The 15,273-nt window shown below is 37.9% G+C and overlaps 2 protein-coding genes across 2 annotated transcripts in view; both read left to right on the forward strand.

Annotated features, from left to right (window-relative positions):
• The window catches only part of LOC132848053 (uncharacterized), a 6,157-nt gene extending 1,903 nt beyond the window's left edge, over positions 1-4,254 (forward strand). Inside the window, exons 3-6 of the mRNA XM_060873566.1 lie at positions 30-80; positions 1,404-1,472; positions 1,601-1,729; positions 2,913-4,254. Coding sequence (XP_060729549.1) covers positions 30-80; positions 1,404-1,472; positions 1,601-1,729; positions 2,913-3,139 — 476 coding nt within the window. The 3' untranslated portion in view covers positions 3,140-4,254. The remainder of the gene's footprint in view (positions 1-29; positions 81-1,403; positions 1,473-1,600; positions 1,730-2,912) is intronic.
• A 1,691-nt stretch (positions 4,255-5,945) lies between these two features.
• Positions 5,946-14,294, forward strand: LOC132848054 (cilia- and flagella-associated protein 251-like). The gene is made up of 5 exons (XM_060873567.1): positions 5,946-6,061; positions 8,498-8,827; positions 9,434-9,487; positions 11,709-11,828; positions 12,307-14,294. Exons 1-5 carry the CDS (start codon positions 5,953-5,955, stop codon positions 13,251-13,253), a joined length of 1,560 nt encoding a protein of 519 aa, XP_060729550.1. The 5' UTR covers positions 5,946-5,952; the 3' UTR covers positions 13,254-14,294.
• Positions 14,295-15,273: the final 979 nt, after the last annotated feature.

Consider the following 15,273-nt stretch of genomic DNA (forward strand, 5'->3'; position numbering starts at 1 on the left):
TTAATATTATCTTGCATTGTTTCAATCAGAGCTGGTTACTACCATCAGACCAGTTTCTACTGCCTCACCCAGTACACCAGGTAAGTTTCATCTACACTGGGACACAGTTATATATACTGCTCTAGTTTCTATATCCTGGTGTCTTTAGCACTATAGCGTTAGTGTAGCAGAAAGGTATAGTGTTAGTGTAGTACAAAATGTAGTTATAAACCATTACAGCAGTGTAATATCTATAGCAGTATAGTTTTAGTACAGAAGTTAGTATGGTGTTAATATAGCAGAGTTATTTTTAAAGAGATATAACACATATGTATATGTTAGTATAGTACATCTGTAAGATTTTAGTATCACAGTGTAGTGTCTATAGTGGTAGTTATAATTTGTTAGTGTTACTGAAGTGTTAGTGTAGTGCAATCTGTAGATATATGGTGTTAGTGCAGTGTTAGTATTCTGTTCGTGTATTACAATCTGTACTGATATGGTTTTAGTGTAGTGTTAGTATAGTGTTAGTGTGGTGTTAGTGTATTATCACAGTGTAGTGTCTATAGTGGTAGTTATAATTTGTTAGTGTTACTGAAGTGTTAGTTTAGTACAATATGTAGTTATATAGTGTTAGTATAGTGTTAGTGTAGTGTTAGTATAGTGTTAGTGTAGTACAATCTGTAGTTATATGGTGTTAGTGTAGTGTTAGTATAGTGTTAGTGTAGTACAATCTGTAGTTATATGGTGTTAGTGTAACAGAGGAATATTTACAGATATATAGGTCAGTATAGTATGGCTTGTAGTTTTAATGTATTAGTATAGTTTAGTTATTATCTGTAATTATACAGTGTTAGTATAGGGTTAGTATAGTGTTAGTATTGGGTTAGTATTGGGTTAGTATTGGGTTAGTATAGGGTTAGTATAGGGTTAGTATTGGGTTAGTATAGGGTTTGTATAGGGTTAGTAATATTTTAAAACATTAGCGCTTAAATCCAATATTAATTTTGTTGTAATTTATGTCCAAATATTTAGCTGTATTTATGTCCAATATTAATTTAGTAAAATGATTATATGAAGCAAAAGAGGTGATTTCATTTATAAATACAGTGACATCACACTGGGTCATGGCCTCTAGTTTGAGAGCCATATAGTAGAGCATAGTAGTAAATTGTAGTAGAGGTATAGAGCAGTATCTTTAGTGTTAAACTGTTAATATAGGCCCATGGTGTGAGTACAGCAGAACCTGTATAGGTAAATATGGTGCTAAAGTAGAGTGAATAGAGGCACAGTATTAGCCTAGCAGTGTAGAATGTAAAGTGATCATGTTTACATAATAGCTTTCATGGTATTATAGAGTTTGACTGACTCATTAATACTAATTACTTGTTAATATTAATAGAATTTTCTATTGTTTAAACCAGAGCCAGTGACTGCAACCACCAAACCAGTTTCTGTGGCCTCAACCAGAACCCCACATACGTTCTACAGAGGTATAGAGGAATCTGTACTGATATATACTGAAGCCGTTTGCTCTGTTGATAACAACCTCATCGTCTCTACACTTTATACATTGCACTTTGAGCTTTTGCACTTTTGAAGCTTTGTTTTTCCATACCAGGGCCTGCTAAAGAAGTTAATGAAAACGGACCCATCATTTTTGCAATCCGTTGTGTGCCCTTCATCACTTTACTGCTGGCCGTCTGCTTTCTTAACAGCTACAAAACAAATAAACCCCCAAAAAGATCAGGTGAGGAGGAAAAAAGACAAGTGCAAAAAAGCTGAGTAGTTACCTAAGCTACGTTAGCATCTCTCAGAGAAATGTAACTCGCTAAACCACAGGCTGCATGACAAAACCACATAATAGTGTCAGAGAGGGAGAGAGAGAGAGAGAGAGAGAGAGAGAGAGAGAGAGATGATTGGTGTCTAGTTAGCTCAAGTTAAAGGTGTGGTCTCTGTTGTTTGAGAAATGCTTTAGAAAACTGAGTCAGGATGACAAACAAAACAAATTCAAAACTAATGTGTAGCCAATGAGCAGAAAGGGGTGTGTCTTGTCGATATGGGCGGAGAGAGTGTTCAGTGCGCATGTGTGACATTATCAGAAAGCGGTTTTAACATTGACATGGAGGATAAAAACAAAGAAAGAAAGCGAAGAAAGGCTTACGATAAGGTAAGAAGTAGGACGTGTTAATATAGGATCAGCTTTCCAGCGCTGGAGAGAACTGAAGGAGCAGGAAGTTGGTCACATATTCACAGATTGGAGTTTCCTGAGTCAATAACTCCTGAGATAAACACTGTTACTACACAAATAACACCTCTTTTCTATCGTAGTAATGTAGAGATGCAGCTACAACCGTGTTTTGTGTAGTAACAGCGTTTAGCTCAGGAGTTATTGACTCGGGGAAACTCCAATCTGTGAATATGTGACCAACTTTACTTAAGACGCCGAGGCGCTTTTTTCCTTCTCGATAGGTGAGTAACGTTGGTTTTGCTTTGTTACACAGAACTAATATATGTCTTTGTCCTTTACATGATTATGCTTGTGTGTCATTTTTGCTTGTTTGTTTATCTGCAATCGTATTGTTCTTCCCTTCAGCTATGATAAAGACACATTTCTTTCCATTAGTTGCCTGGGTTACGTATGTATGTGTGGGCGGAGCTATCGATACAGGGGTGGGACCCATTTGGGTTAGGGGCGTGTTTGTTTTGGTGATTTCAAATGTCAACACTGGCTTTCAAACAACGGAGACCCCACCTTTAATCAAGGTCAGATCTAGTAGAAAAAAATGCTCATTTAACAAGAACAGTGCAGTCTCTCTGACACTAACTAGATACACTAATGATAATGTAGATGTCAGATGTCACAGTTCAACAATATCAGATACAATTTTAACAATAATCTTCTGGGTATGTGTTCCTAATTCCAAAAACAGCAGGAAAGCAAGCCTTGGTGGTGGAGGAGAATGAACAAAATGGACAAGAACATCGGGAACAAGACAGAAAAGAAGAAAAGAGAAATAAACAGCTAGGACCGGAAAGAGGAGCGGAAACTGAAAAGGAATTAACAGCAGAGGAAAGAGAAGTGAATGAGAGGACTGAAACAGAACAGGGAAGAGAAGTGGAAGTGGTGAATGAAATAACGGGCAAGAAGGAGACTTGAGCAAGAAGACCTGGATGAACATGTTGAATAGTTCTAGAATAAGCTGATTTATGGAAGTCCTGCGCTACTTTTGTAAGCGATCCGAGTACCGGTACTTCCGGTACCAGGTCTCAAAGTGGCCTTTTTTCCCATAGACTCCCATTATAAACTTTGGAGGTTTATAATAGCTTTTGAACTGTCTACACCAAACTCGGCCAGCTCCTTTAGGGTGATACTCTGAACAAAGGTTTAAATTGGTGTACCGACTGGCCTTCGGGTTGTGCCGCAGCCCTGCCCCCAAAATATGCAAAATCAAAAAACTTTTTACAACATGGACATGTGACATATCAAAACACTCAGAACAATGAGGGGAACTTCCTCACGTGTATTCTGTTGATGTCACGTGAAAATCATCAAAAATTAGCACAACATGAACATGTGACATATCAAAACAGTCAGCCCAATGAGGGGAACTTCCTCAGGAGTATTCAGATGATGTCACTTGCTCGTCTCCACTTGCCTCCAAATGTTTTGGCACCCTATCTTTCTGTCCACCTGCCTCCAAAAGAAACACTGACCCTTATGTCCACTCGCCTCCAAAAAGCACCGGCCTTTGCAAATACTTGCCTCGTCAAAGCCAACATCAAAGTTTGTTGCGACAAACTTTACAAATCTAGTTGCAACTGTAGTATAACAGTTACATAATAGTATAACACATACATAATAAGTGTTGTTTCATGGTCCATCTTAAAAGTCAGCCGTCTGCCAACAACCCAAACTCCAACACGAAACTGTTCACATCTCAGTCCATGACAAAAAATTGCAGTGCAGTGGTAGCCAACAGTCCGGTACAGAGTCCCTCTCTACAGCCTCAGTGAGGACCGACACAAGTGACGGTTCCCACCCTCTGAATCCCTTCCACCCCGTCTTTCCCTCTATACTGCTACCTCACTGACTTAAGGCCTGGGCAGCTGTCCTGATGTTGTGCAGTCAGTGATTCAGATTCCTGACACAACACAAGCTTCCCTAAGTTAGGACATACTACATACTTGTCAGTATTCTAGAGAACATAACACACCTTGACAGATTTGATTCCAGGGTTCTCCCCATATGAATTACGAACCGATTGTATGACTTGAGGTGTTATAGATGTAAAAAAAAAAATTAAATAATAATCTGGAAGGCCTTCACAGAGTTAAAGTCAATGTTAGAGATTTAAGCACTTATGTACGTCGCTCTGGATAAGGGCGTCTGCCAAATGCTGTAAATGTAAATATAAAGTGAAATTCGGTACACTGCTGATCTGAGAACAAGACTTAATTAAGTCCTGCTCTCCAAAGACTAGTCCAAAGATTCCAAAAAATAATAACACAACTTGGCCAGTGTTACCACAGGCCTGCTAACTGCTCTACTATGGCATGTCTCGGGGTATATGATATAAGAGGTGTTTGAACATTGACACAAGGCGCATTTACACAGCATATCGCAGACACTTTTATCCAGGGTGACTTACATTTTTTGTCATTAATAGGGCATTTCAGGATTAATAGCCTTGCTCAAGGGCTGAGCAAGCAGCAGTATTTGGATCTGAACATACACACACCATGCAACGGTCCTTCACCAGCATCTGCTGCATTAAAGGTGGCTGACAGACCCCAAAAGGTATGACTGTTACCTTACAGACCCTAAAGGGTATGACTGTTACCCTACAGACCCCAAAGGGTATGACTGTTACCCTACAGACTCCAAAGGGTATGACTGTTACCCTACAGACCCCAAAGGGTATGACTGTTACCCTACAGACTCCAAATGGTATGACTGTTACCTTACAGACCCTAAAGGGTATGACTGTTACCCTACAGACCCCAAAGGGTATGACTGTTACCCTACAGACCCCAAAGGGTATGACTGTTGATAAACACTGCACTGGTCCATCAGCTGAACTATTTAGAACTACAACTTGGTCAAGGGGGTGAACAGTGTAGGGCAGCAAACCAGAGTATGGCATTATGGTGGCAGTATTTCACACAGAACCCACAGATTATATCCTTCTTCATGATTTGTACAACTGGGATCACTCTGAAGCTGTTCAATGGCTCAGTGACTCTGGGACTGGGAGACTATGATGACTATGACGATAAGGTGAACTGAAACCGCTCTACGAGTCAAGTCAATGTTCATCCAATCTTCTTACTGAACTGTTAAGATGTCCGGAATTAGACCTAATGAGTTGATTAGCACCTTTCTCATTGGGCAGGTGTTCTCATGGGGCACTGATTGCACAAGTGGTTATGGCTCTGGTTTGTTGAACGGAAGATCAGGGATCAACTGTTGGGGCCCTGAGCAAAGCCCTTAAACCCTCCCCACTCCACTTCTTCTTCTTCTTCTTCTTCTTCTTCTTCTTCTTCTTCTTATTATTATTATTATTATTATTATTATTATTATTCCTAGAGCTTCTGATTGGTTTATTATTCAGTATGAGCCAGAACATGCTGAAAATTATTTTGTGTATTCTTATAAAACTAAAGATAAAAAAGGAGCTCTGAAACTCATACACCTGTTTCTTCCTGTGTCCTTAGAAATTTTTTTAAAGAACTTCATTAAACCATACATGGTTGTAGATCAAATAAAATCTGTCTTTATGGCTTTTCTATGAAGTTATTTTGCATTTTTTGTACTTCAGTTTATCTGATAAACAGGAACAAAGGTCAGGCTGGAGCAAGTTTTGTGGTCAGCCCTGATGCATGAATGTGAACATATAATATCTCTCCTATCACTAGTCTCTACGATGTAAAAATCCTTGTGTGTGTGTGTGTGTGTGTGTGTGTGTGTGTATGTGTGAAATGAAACAGAATCTCTGTGTAATAGCAGAGTGTGATAGGCTTTCAAACATGCAGCATCTCTGTGTTCTACTCGGGGGCCTTTTTATTTCCTGTGTATGTGGTGAGTCTGATTACATAAAATTACTCACACAAAAATGTATCTCACATTTTCTTTAGTCTTAAACTCATTCATTTTCCCTTCGTAATTAGATATTAGAAATATTAGAAATGATCATCACATACAGAATATACCAGAAGTGATGGAATTTACTGGTTTTGTTAGTTGTAAGAAAAAAATATCATCTTATTCTCTTTCTTGTTGTCATTATTTAAAAAATAATGACAACAAAAATAATAGAAATGTTTCTTTTTTGATTAATTCATGATAAATATAAACTACTGTGTAATAATAATCATTTACTTGCAGTAGTAGTGATATTATTAAGCTATTTATCTGAATTTATTTATTTATTTGTTTGTTTGTTTGTTTGTTTGTTTGTTTAATTTACCTTTTTTATTTTCTTTAACTTTATTATTTTTTTTAACGAATTTGAATTCTTCAGTGTTTGCCTATGTTCCTTGTATTGCGTCTTTTGGGGCTAATTTTTAAATGTTCTTATATTTTAGCTTGTACCTCACAGTACAACAGAATTTTTTTATTTAAGCACAACTTCAATTCTTTAAATAATTAATTAAATTATAATTTATTTAATTATAATGTATATATTTAATAAATTAAGTGAACAAGTCTGTTTTTTTTTTTATTTGACATGAATTTAATTGAATTTTCTTTATAGTTGTTTTGAACAGAATAGTTCCTTTTTCACACTTTCATTTCTAAAGACCTTTAGCATTTTGTAAGCTAGCACACAATCTGCATTTACTCCTTTTTCAGTGTTTTTGCTTTTCATCAGTGTCACATTGGCACCATAATCATCACACACTATGGCCTGGAGATGTGGAGGTGAACATATTTATGCAGAAATGTTTGGTCTGTGATAATCTAAAGATTTCTGTTGACAGTATCACACAGTAGCACCCGAGTGAACAATCCCATTCTCTGGTGTTTATAATGATTTATATTCCTGCTCTCCGGCATCATACAGACGAGTCCGGTTTCCTTTTCGCTCATTAGGAATAAATTTAGGAATTAGGAATACATTTATATATTGAAAACTTATATCCTAAATTGATATATTTGTCCATTGTCAAAAATGCTATACAAATAAAACTGAATAAAATAAATAATTATTGTGAGGCATTGAACAGAAAATCTGGTAGCAATGATAATCCTATGAAATGGAAAAAATGTTTGGTGTAAATTAACACATTAAAAGACGAAACTATTATAAATTCCATTTAATCGACCTAACCATACATTCTGATCATTCAGTCTGTATAGAGTCATATAATCTGCATGGATTTGCACTTTTATATCCAGACTAATCTGTAGAGTTTAAGGATTTTTTTTTCTTTCTCTAGCTTGTTTTTACAGTGAGATCATTTAGGAACACATCCTAGTGCTATTTCACTTGGTCAGGGACTAAGAGTGATATTTAGTGAAAAAAAGTCATTTATATTTCTGATTAAATAAAGATAAAAAAAAATTAAGAACCACACACACCCATAAACATTAATCTAGCTTATTATTATTATTATTATTATTATTATTATTATTATTATTATTATTATTATTACTATTAAATGTTTTATTAGCACAGACGTGAGTCAAAATAGCTTCCAATTCTGTTCATTTCATGCTGCAATCTATCAATATATATGTTCTCATGAAACCAAGTCTCCAGGTTTTTAATCTCCTTGTGCATCGTTGTTGGAGATCAGGCCCACCACAACTGTGTCCTCAGCAAACTTGATTATGGTGGTGGAATTGGATTTGGCCATGCAGTTGTACGTGTACAGTGAGTACACAGGGGGCTCAGAACACAACCCTGGGGGGCACCAGTGCTGAGAGTGAGAGTGTTTACCCACTCGTACTGTTTGCGGTCTGTTAGTCAGGAGGTCCCTTGTTTCCTTTTTTAATGAAATCAAATTTGGTCAAAAAGCCCAATGTTTTTAACAGATAAAATACAGCCCCCAATCCCACTGTAGAATACTGTATATACTATCTATCCTCTTGCATCCGGAAGTATTGGCACCCTGTCCGTCCACTGTCCGTCCCCGGGTTTTGTCAAAGCAAGCACCATTCGCATTTTATTCTGGAAATATACATATCTATTATAATGTTATTATCTCGTATTTTTACACAGTTATTGTTTGAGTGTAAACACTACAGTAATAGATTAATGTAAAGCTACTCAGCCCATCAGTTAGGGTTTAATAACCTGTTGCCTGTTGAAACATATTAATCCCTGCAGTCGTTTTTTAGTATTTTTATTCAATATTTATATTTTTATTTGTTCTAATCTAATTATCTGTGTATTTTTATATTCAGTACTGTATGTCTGCAGAGTGTGTGGTGGTCTTTACTACTGCAAAAGAATTTGTGATGATTTCATTTCTTTGTTCCTTATTTTAATCCCTTTGTGACCTTTTCCAGGTTCCGTTTCCTCTTTTTCCGTCAGTCAGTCTCCGTCTACAGTTATACTGAGTGAAGGAGGACAACTTCAGATCATCTGCAGCTACAATGTCAGCAACGATCATGGAGTAAAAGTGAAATGGATTAAAAACAATCAGAAACTTGAATTGAACCGAACTGACAAATTCACAGAAACCTGCATCAACAAATCCTGTACAACATTAGTCATAAAAAACACTGAAATAAATGATGAAGGCTTTTATATTTGTCAAGTTACACAAGACGTTCCTCGCTTGGTGAATGTAAATGGAACAGAGACAAAAGTTACATTCAAGAACAAGAGTGCAGAAGGTGAGTACAACAGACAATATGGTGAGTGTGAGTGTGTTTCTCACAAATTTATCATTTATTAAAGTTTAAAATGACAAGACAATAAAAGCACCCTGGATGAGAATCTTGAGGAAAGGATTAGAAAAATATTATAGAATTAAATCATGATGCTTTGTTTTATGAAACAGGAAGTGGATATAAAACAATTTTACATGTCTATTTTTTATTTTTTTTTTAAAAAACAAAGACTGAGCAAATGAGGGTTAATGACCTTGCTCAAAAGCCCACCAGTGGGCACTTGGTGGACCAGGGGTTTGAACTCACAACATCTTAATCACTGAGCTATCACACCCACCCATATAGCCTTTATAGGTTTATTTTATTTTATTTTATTTTATTTCTAGAATCGGTAACTTTTAAACAGCAGTTACACACCCTGGCCAAACGAGGGCGCTTGTGCACCAACACTGTTGGCAGTATCTCTATGTCCACACAACAGTGTTGGTAATAATACCTGCAGCTGTACTGTAGTTTTTTTTTATAAAGTTAACAGTATAAAAGTATTAAAAGTGTTAAAGTATACAGTTAAATGTTAAATATAATATTTATTGTTTATTTTTTAATCAGAGCTTATTACACAGACAGACAGACCAGTTTTTATCACCTCACCCCATGTACTGTGTAAGTAAAATTATATTTCTCCTCATATTATTTCTGTTTATATTTTATATAGGAAGCAGGTTAGAGGATTACATATAGCTTTACTGGAATATACATATATATATATATATATATATATATATATATATATATATATATATATATATATATATATATATATATATATATATATATAATAACTTATAGTGGTATAGAGTTAAAAAAAAAAAAGTAGCATCTACTTAGGTAACATTGTCAGTCATCACAATCTGACTTGATTATTTCCACAAACATATCCCAGATTACAAATTAGGGGTCAGAATGCAGAGTCAGCTAAGATACAGCCCCGTGGAGCAGGGAGTCTTTTCCAAGGGTCCAACAGAAGCAGCTTGGAGGTACTGGGGCTTGAATACCAACCTTTCTATCAGGAACCCAAAGCCTTAGCCACTTGAGCCACTATTGCCCACGCAACTCTTTTTATCTATAGTACCCCGTTCCTGCTTCCTTGTGCCAGTGTATCTGGGACTCAGCTTCTTACACCCTTGCACATTTCTGAATAGAATAGTTCCTAGCCAGACTGGATTTCCAGGATGATAGCATAGTCTCTTGCCTCCATCTTTTTGCTCAGCAGACCATCACTTGTCACCAGGTTCTCGGGTGGTTCCTCTCTCTGTGAAGGCTTCTTGCTGCAGTGCTTGTTGTATTTTGCCAGTTTCTATGGGATGCTGAAGCTAAAAAACCTCTTGCACGTCTTGAATCTACTTATTGGCAAGGGGCTTAAATTGACCATGGTGGTGTGGGAGGAAGGTCTGAATCCATGGCTTCCAACAAGACCTTTCTCCTGCACTTCCAGAAGGTAGGGAAGTAGTTAAAAAGCTCCTTAGATAAAAAATACTGAGGACTTTCACATGGGTGGACTTCAGGATTCCATGCCACTTTGGTTCCTTTGTTTGAGGACTTTTTCTTGATGATTGAGTGATCAAGACTCTACGGATACTGAGGACTGCCACGTGAATGGATTTCAGGAACTGGGACGGCTTTCTTCTCTGATTGCTCCTCAATTCATCAGTCACTCTGATTCATCCTTGATTCCTGTATACAGTAACAAATACAATAATCATGGGTATCATTGATGATTACTACCATCAGCATTTCAAACTGCAGAACTGCTCTTTAACAATGTCTTCAGGTACTTTGGCATTGTGAGTGACAAGGCAGCTCAGTTCAACTCATATCTAGGGGATTTATAAAAGAACTTGGTGTTGCTCTGAACTTTACCCCAGGTGACCACTCCCCAGCTAATGGACAGGAAGAAAGAGCCAACCAGGAGATTGGGAATGTTATGTGAAGTTTCTGGGTGAACAATCAGGAGGATTAGTCATAGTTCTTCCTCTGGGTTGAGTATGAACTCACTTTGCACTTAGCAACCAAGCGAATCCCCTTCCGGCATTCTAGGATACCAACCGACGCTGTTCTCCATGGGATGTCAACTCACCCACTGTGGGCAGATGGTTCAGCCATTTCTGTCTTTGTCTTTATTAAAAGTGTTGAACAGCTTTTGAATCTGTCTCAATTCACAGCTTGGAGCACATAAAAACAATATATATAAGAATATATAAAAGATTATCCAATAACAAATGTTATATTCATTCATTCATTCATTCATCTTCTACCGCCTATCCGAACTACCTCGGGTCACGGGGAGCCTGTGCCTATCTCAGGCGTCATCGGGCATCAATGCAGGATACACCCTGGACGGAGTGCCAACCCATCGCAGGGCACACACACACTCTCATTCACTCACACACTCACACACTACGGACAATTTTCCAGAGATGCCAATCAACCTACCATGCATGTCTTTGGACCGGGGGAGGAAACCGGAGTACCTGGAGGAAACCCCCGAGGCACGGCGAGAACATGCAAACTCCACACACACAAGGCGGAGGCGGGAATCGAACCCCCAACCTGGAGGTGTGAGGCGAATGTGCTAAGCACTAAGCCACGGCGCCCCCCCAAATGTTATATTACTTCTGGAATATTAGTATTAGTAGTAAAGTTAATATTGTTTAATATAGTAATATAGTTTTGTACCAAGAAAATATTTAAAAAGCTTTCAAGAAACCTTATAATCATAAATCAACTTAAATTAGGATGATTGGCTGTGTGAATTTAACTAGAAACACGTACACTATATCAAATAAGTAAACACCAGTGTAAATCGGTCTTCTTTTTCCCTCAGACCCCAATGCAGGAAATGGACTCGTCATTTTTGCAATCCGGTGTGTGCCCTTTATCACCTTACTGCTGGCCGTGTGCTTTCTTAACAGAGATTACAAACAGAACAGACGGCTAAGATCAGGTGACTATATACCACGAAAAGTCCATAAATAATCCAGATTAATAATAAACTGTCTAAAACAAAAACAAATCGAAGAATCTGAATGAACAGCTCAGGCCTAAGTAAAAAAAAAAATCTGTCAGTTATCTGATTATTTTGCTGAGTGTTAGCATCTCTAGTTTTCTTTTAGAGAAATATAGCTAGCTACAGAAGAAGCTACATGGCTAAACTGATTAGCGTAGCAACATAAAGGTCTAAGAGTTCCCTCATTGTAGAGAATAAAGTGATATTGTGGTTATTCTTGGTTGTAACTAGCTATGAGAAGGATGAGGTCCAGACCAGATTTAGTAGTTTCATTGTTTCTCAGTGTCTCAGTGTTCTGACTAAATGAAGGTTACGACAATGTGGTTAATGAGAGAGAAGAATAAATGTCAATGTCAGGCATGTGAAAGTTCACCAGAAAAAATATCTGATAAACTGCTTTGTTTGTGTTTGTAAGGAAGACGAAGGGCAGAAGAGCAAAACTTAGTCATGGAGGAGGAGAAAGAAGAAACGGAGCAAGAACTAGAAGAGAGAGACAAACAAGTGGGACAAAGAGGTGAAGTGAGAGAGAGGGATGAGCAGTCGGGACAAGAAGGAAAAGTAGAGCTGGTGAATGAGTTAGCAGGAAAAGAAGGAGGGATGGAAGAGAAGGACGAACACACAGGACAAGAAAAACGAGTGCAAGAGAGGGAAGAACAATCGGGACAAGAAAGACAAGTGGAAGAGAGGGATGAACAAATGGGACAAGAAGGAAAAGAAGAGCTGGTGAATGAGTTAGCAGGAAAAGAAGGAGGGATGGAAGAGAAGGAAGAACACACAGGACAAGAAAGACGAGTGGAAGAGAGGGAAGAACAATCGGGACAAGAAAGACAAGTGGAAGAGAGGGATGAACAAATGGGACAAGAAGGAAAAGAAGAGCTGGTGAATGAGTTAGCAGGAAAAGAAGGAGGGATGGAAGAGAAGGACGAACACACAGGACAAGAAAGACAAGTGGAAGAGAGGGAAGAACAATCGGGACAAGAAAGACAAGTGGAAGAGAGGGATGAACAAATGGGACAAGAAGGAAAAGAAGAGCTGGTGAATGAGTTAGCAGGAAAAGAAGGAGGGATGGAAGAGGAGGACGAACACACAGGACAAGAAAGACAAGTGGAAGAGAGGGATGAACAATCGGGACAAGAAGGAAAAGTAGAGATAGAGATAGTGAATGAATTAACAGGAAAAGAAAGAGAAATGGAAGAGAGGGATGAACAAACAGGAAAACAAAGAAGATTGGAAGAAAGGGATAAAGAATCAGGACAAGAAAAAAAATTGGAAGAGACGGATGAACAACCCAGACAAAGAAGTGAAGTGAGAGAGATGGAAGAACAATCGGGACAAGAAGGAAAAAGTGAAGGTGGTGAATGAGTTAGCAGGAAAAGAAGGAGGGATGAAAGAGAAGGACAAACACACAGGATAAGAAGAATGAGTTAGCAGGAAAAAAAAGAAAATGAAGCGAGGGATGAACAATTGGAACATTAAATAGAAGTGCAAGAGATGGGTGAAGAATCAGAAAAAGAAAGAGAAGTGGAAATAGTGAACTAATAAAAGATTAATAAAAATAAAAAACATGATACAAGAGAAAACTTATCAGAATAGAATTTTACATAGCTGTGTGTTTGTGTGTCTTTGTGCATGTGTATGTGTGTTTGTGTGTTTGTGCATGTGTTTGTGCATGTGTGTGTGTTTGTGCATGTGTATGTGTGTGTGTGTGTTTGTGCATGTGTGTGTGTTTGTGCATGTGTATGTGTGTTTGTGTGTGTTTGTGTGTGTTTGTGCATGTGTTTGTGTGTTTGTGCATGTGTATGTGTGTTTGTTTGTGCATGTGTTTGTGTGTGTTTGTTTGTCTTTGTGCATGTGTATGTGTGTTTGTGTGTGTTTGTGCATGTGTATGTGTGTTTGTGTGTGTGTGTGTGTGTGTGTGTGTGTGTGTGTGTGTGTGTGTGTGTGTGTGTGTGTGTATGTGTGTGTGTTTGTGTGTATGTGTGTTTGTGTGTGTGTGTGTGTGTGTGTGTGTGTTTGTGTGTGTATGTGTGTGTGTGTGTGTGTGTGTGTGTGTGTGTGTGTGTGTGTGTGTGTGTGTGTGTGTGTGTGTGTGTGTGTGATGCAGTTCACCCAATCCCGGTCTGTGCAGGGAGGAGACACATCGTACGGACACCGACATGGAAGAGGTCTTTCACAAAAGAGTGAACGTCATGTCTACTCGTTGCTGGGTTGTTGGTTGGCGTGTCGTAAAAGTTGTTCTTGTGTAAAGGAAGTGATCGATTCTGCTGTGTATTTAGGTGTTACTGAGGCGTTGCTATTAAGACTGTTTGTGTACAATATTGTTCTACGTATGGGGCTGGAAGAGGTAAGAAGAAGCGTCTAGATACCCTAGGTAAGGGGCGGTGCCTCCCCATGTATTTTAGTTAGCGAGGGAAGTGTAGCATAGTTAGGATTTGGTTTCCACTGTTTCATTGTTTGTAGATAATAATAATAATAATAATAATAATAATAATAATAATAATAATAATAATAATAATAATAATAATGCAGTGTTAGTTAAGCTGGCTTTGATTTTCTGCTTGTTTCTTTTCTTTGGCACCACCAATTGTCCAGTCCCTCCTGTTGTAGTAGTTCTAAACCCCTTTTGTATATTATTGTATATATTATTGTAAATAAGATTAATGTCACGTTGTACAGCACAGTAAAGAGAAATCAACACAAGTATTGTGTCCAGCTGTGTTATTACTGTTGTTGGTTATTTATGTTTAATTGTTGTACAGAATCGATTAGCCTTTACCATCCTTTCTACAGCCACTTTGGTCTTCGCTAGTTTCTGACCCTGAGAACCCCCTCAGGGCGTTCAGCCACAAAAGTAAGTACACCCCAAAGTGAACATGTCCAAATTGGGCCCAATAAGCCATTTTCTCTCCCCAGTGTTACAGGGTCTCAGGTGTAAATGGGGAGCAGGTGTTATTTGGTGTTATCGCTCTCACTCTCTCATACTGGTCACTGGAAGTTCAACATGGCAAAGAACTCTCGGAGGATCTGAAACAAAGAATTGTTGCTCTACATAAACACGTTAGAGCACAGTGTCATGCTCTGTGTGCGTGTGCGCGTGTGCGTGTGTGTACACATGTAATGTAAAGGTTGTCTTTAATGTACAAATGTAATGTAAAGTATTAATACATATGTAGTATGTAATAGTAATACAAATGTAATGTAAAGGTTGCCTTTTGTGTGTTGTATTGTTGTCTTCTTGTCTTTTGTCTGCACTGTCTTTGGTCTTCACTGTCTTTTGTCTTAAACTGCCTTTTGTCTTAAACTGTCTTTTGTCTTTCTTTCTGCACTGTCTTTTGTCTTAAACTGTCTTTTGTCTTCACTGTCTTTTTTTCTGCACTGTCTT

The sequence above is a fragment of the Tachysurus vachellii genome, chromosome 7 (assembly GCF_030014155.1).
Source record: "Tachysurus vachellii isolate PV-2020 chromosome 7, HZAU_Pvac_v1, whole genome shotgun sequence".
NCBI classification, from domain to species: Eukaryota; Metazoa; Chordata; class Actinopteri; order Siluriformes; family Bagridae; genus Tachysurus; species Tachysurus vachellii.

Bases quoted from the DNA above. Each gene is read 5' to 3' on its own strand.
- LOC132848054 (XM_060873567.1), top strand. From the start codon at position 5,953: ATGTGTGAAATGAAACAGAATCTCTGTGTAATAGCAGAGTGTGATAGG. The intron at 6,062-8,497 runs GTGAGTCTGATT...GACCTTTTCCAG, and splicing joins TTTTATTTCCTGTGTATGTG to GTTCCGTTTCCTCTTTTTCC. The intron at 8,828-9,433 runs GTGAGTACAACA...TTTTTTAATCAG, and splicing joins CAAGAACAAGAGTGCAGAAG to AGCTTATTACACAGACAGAC.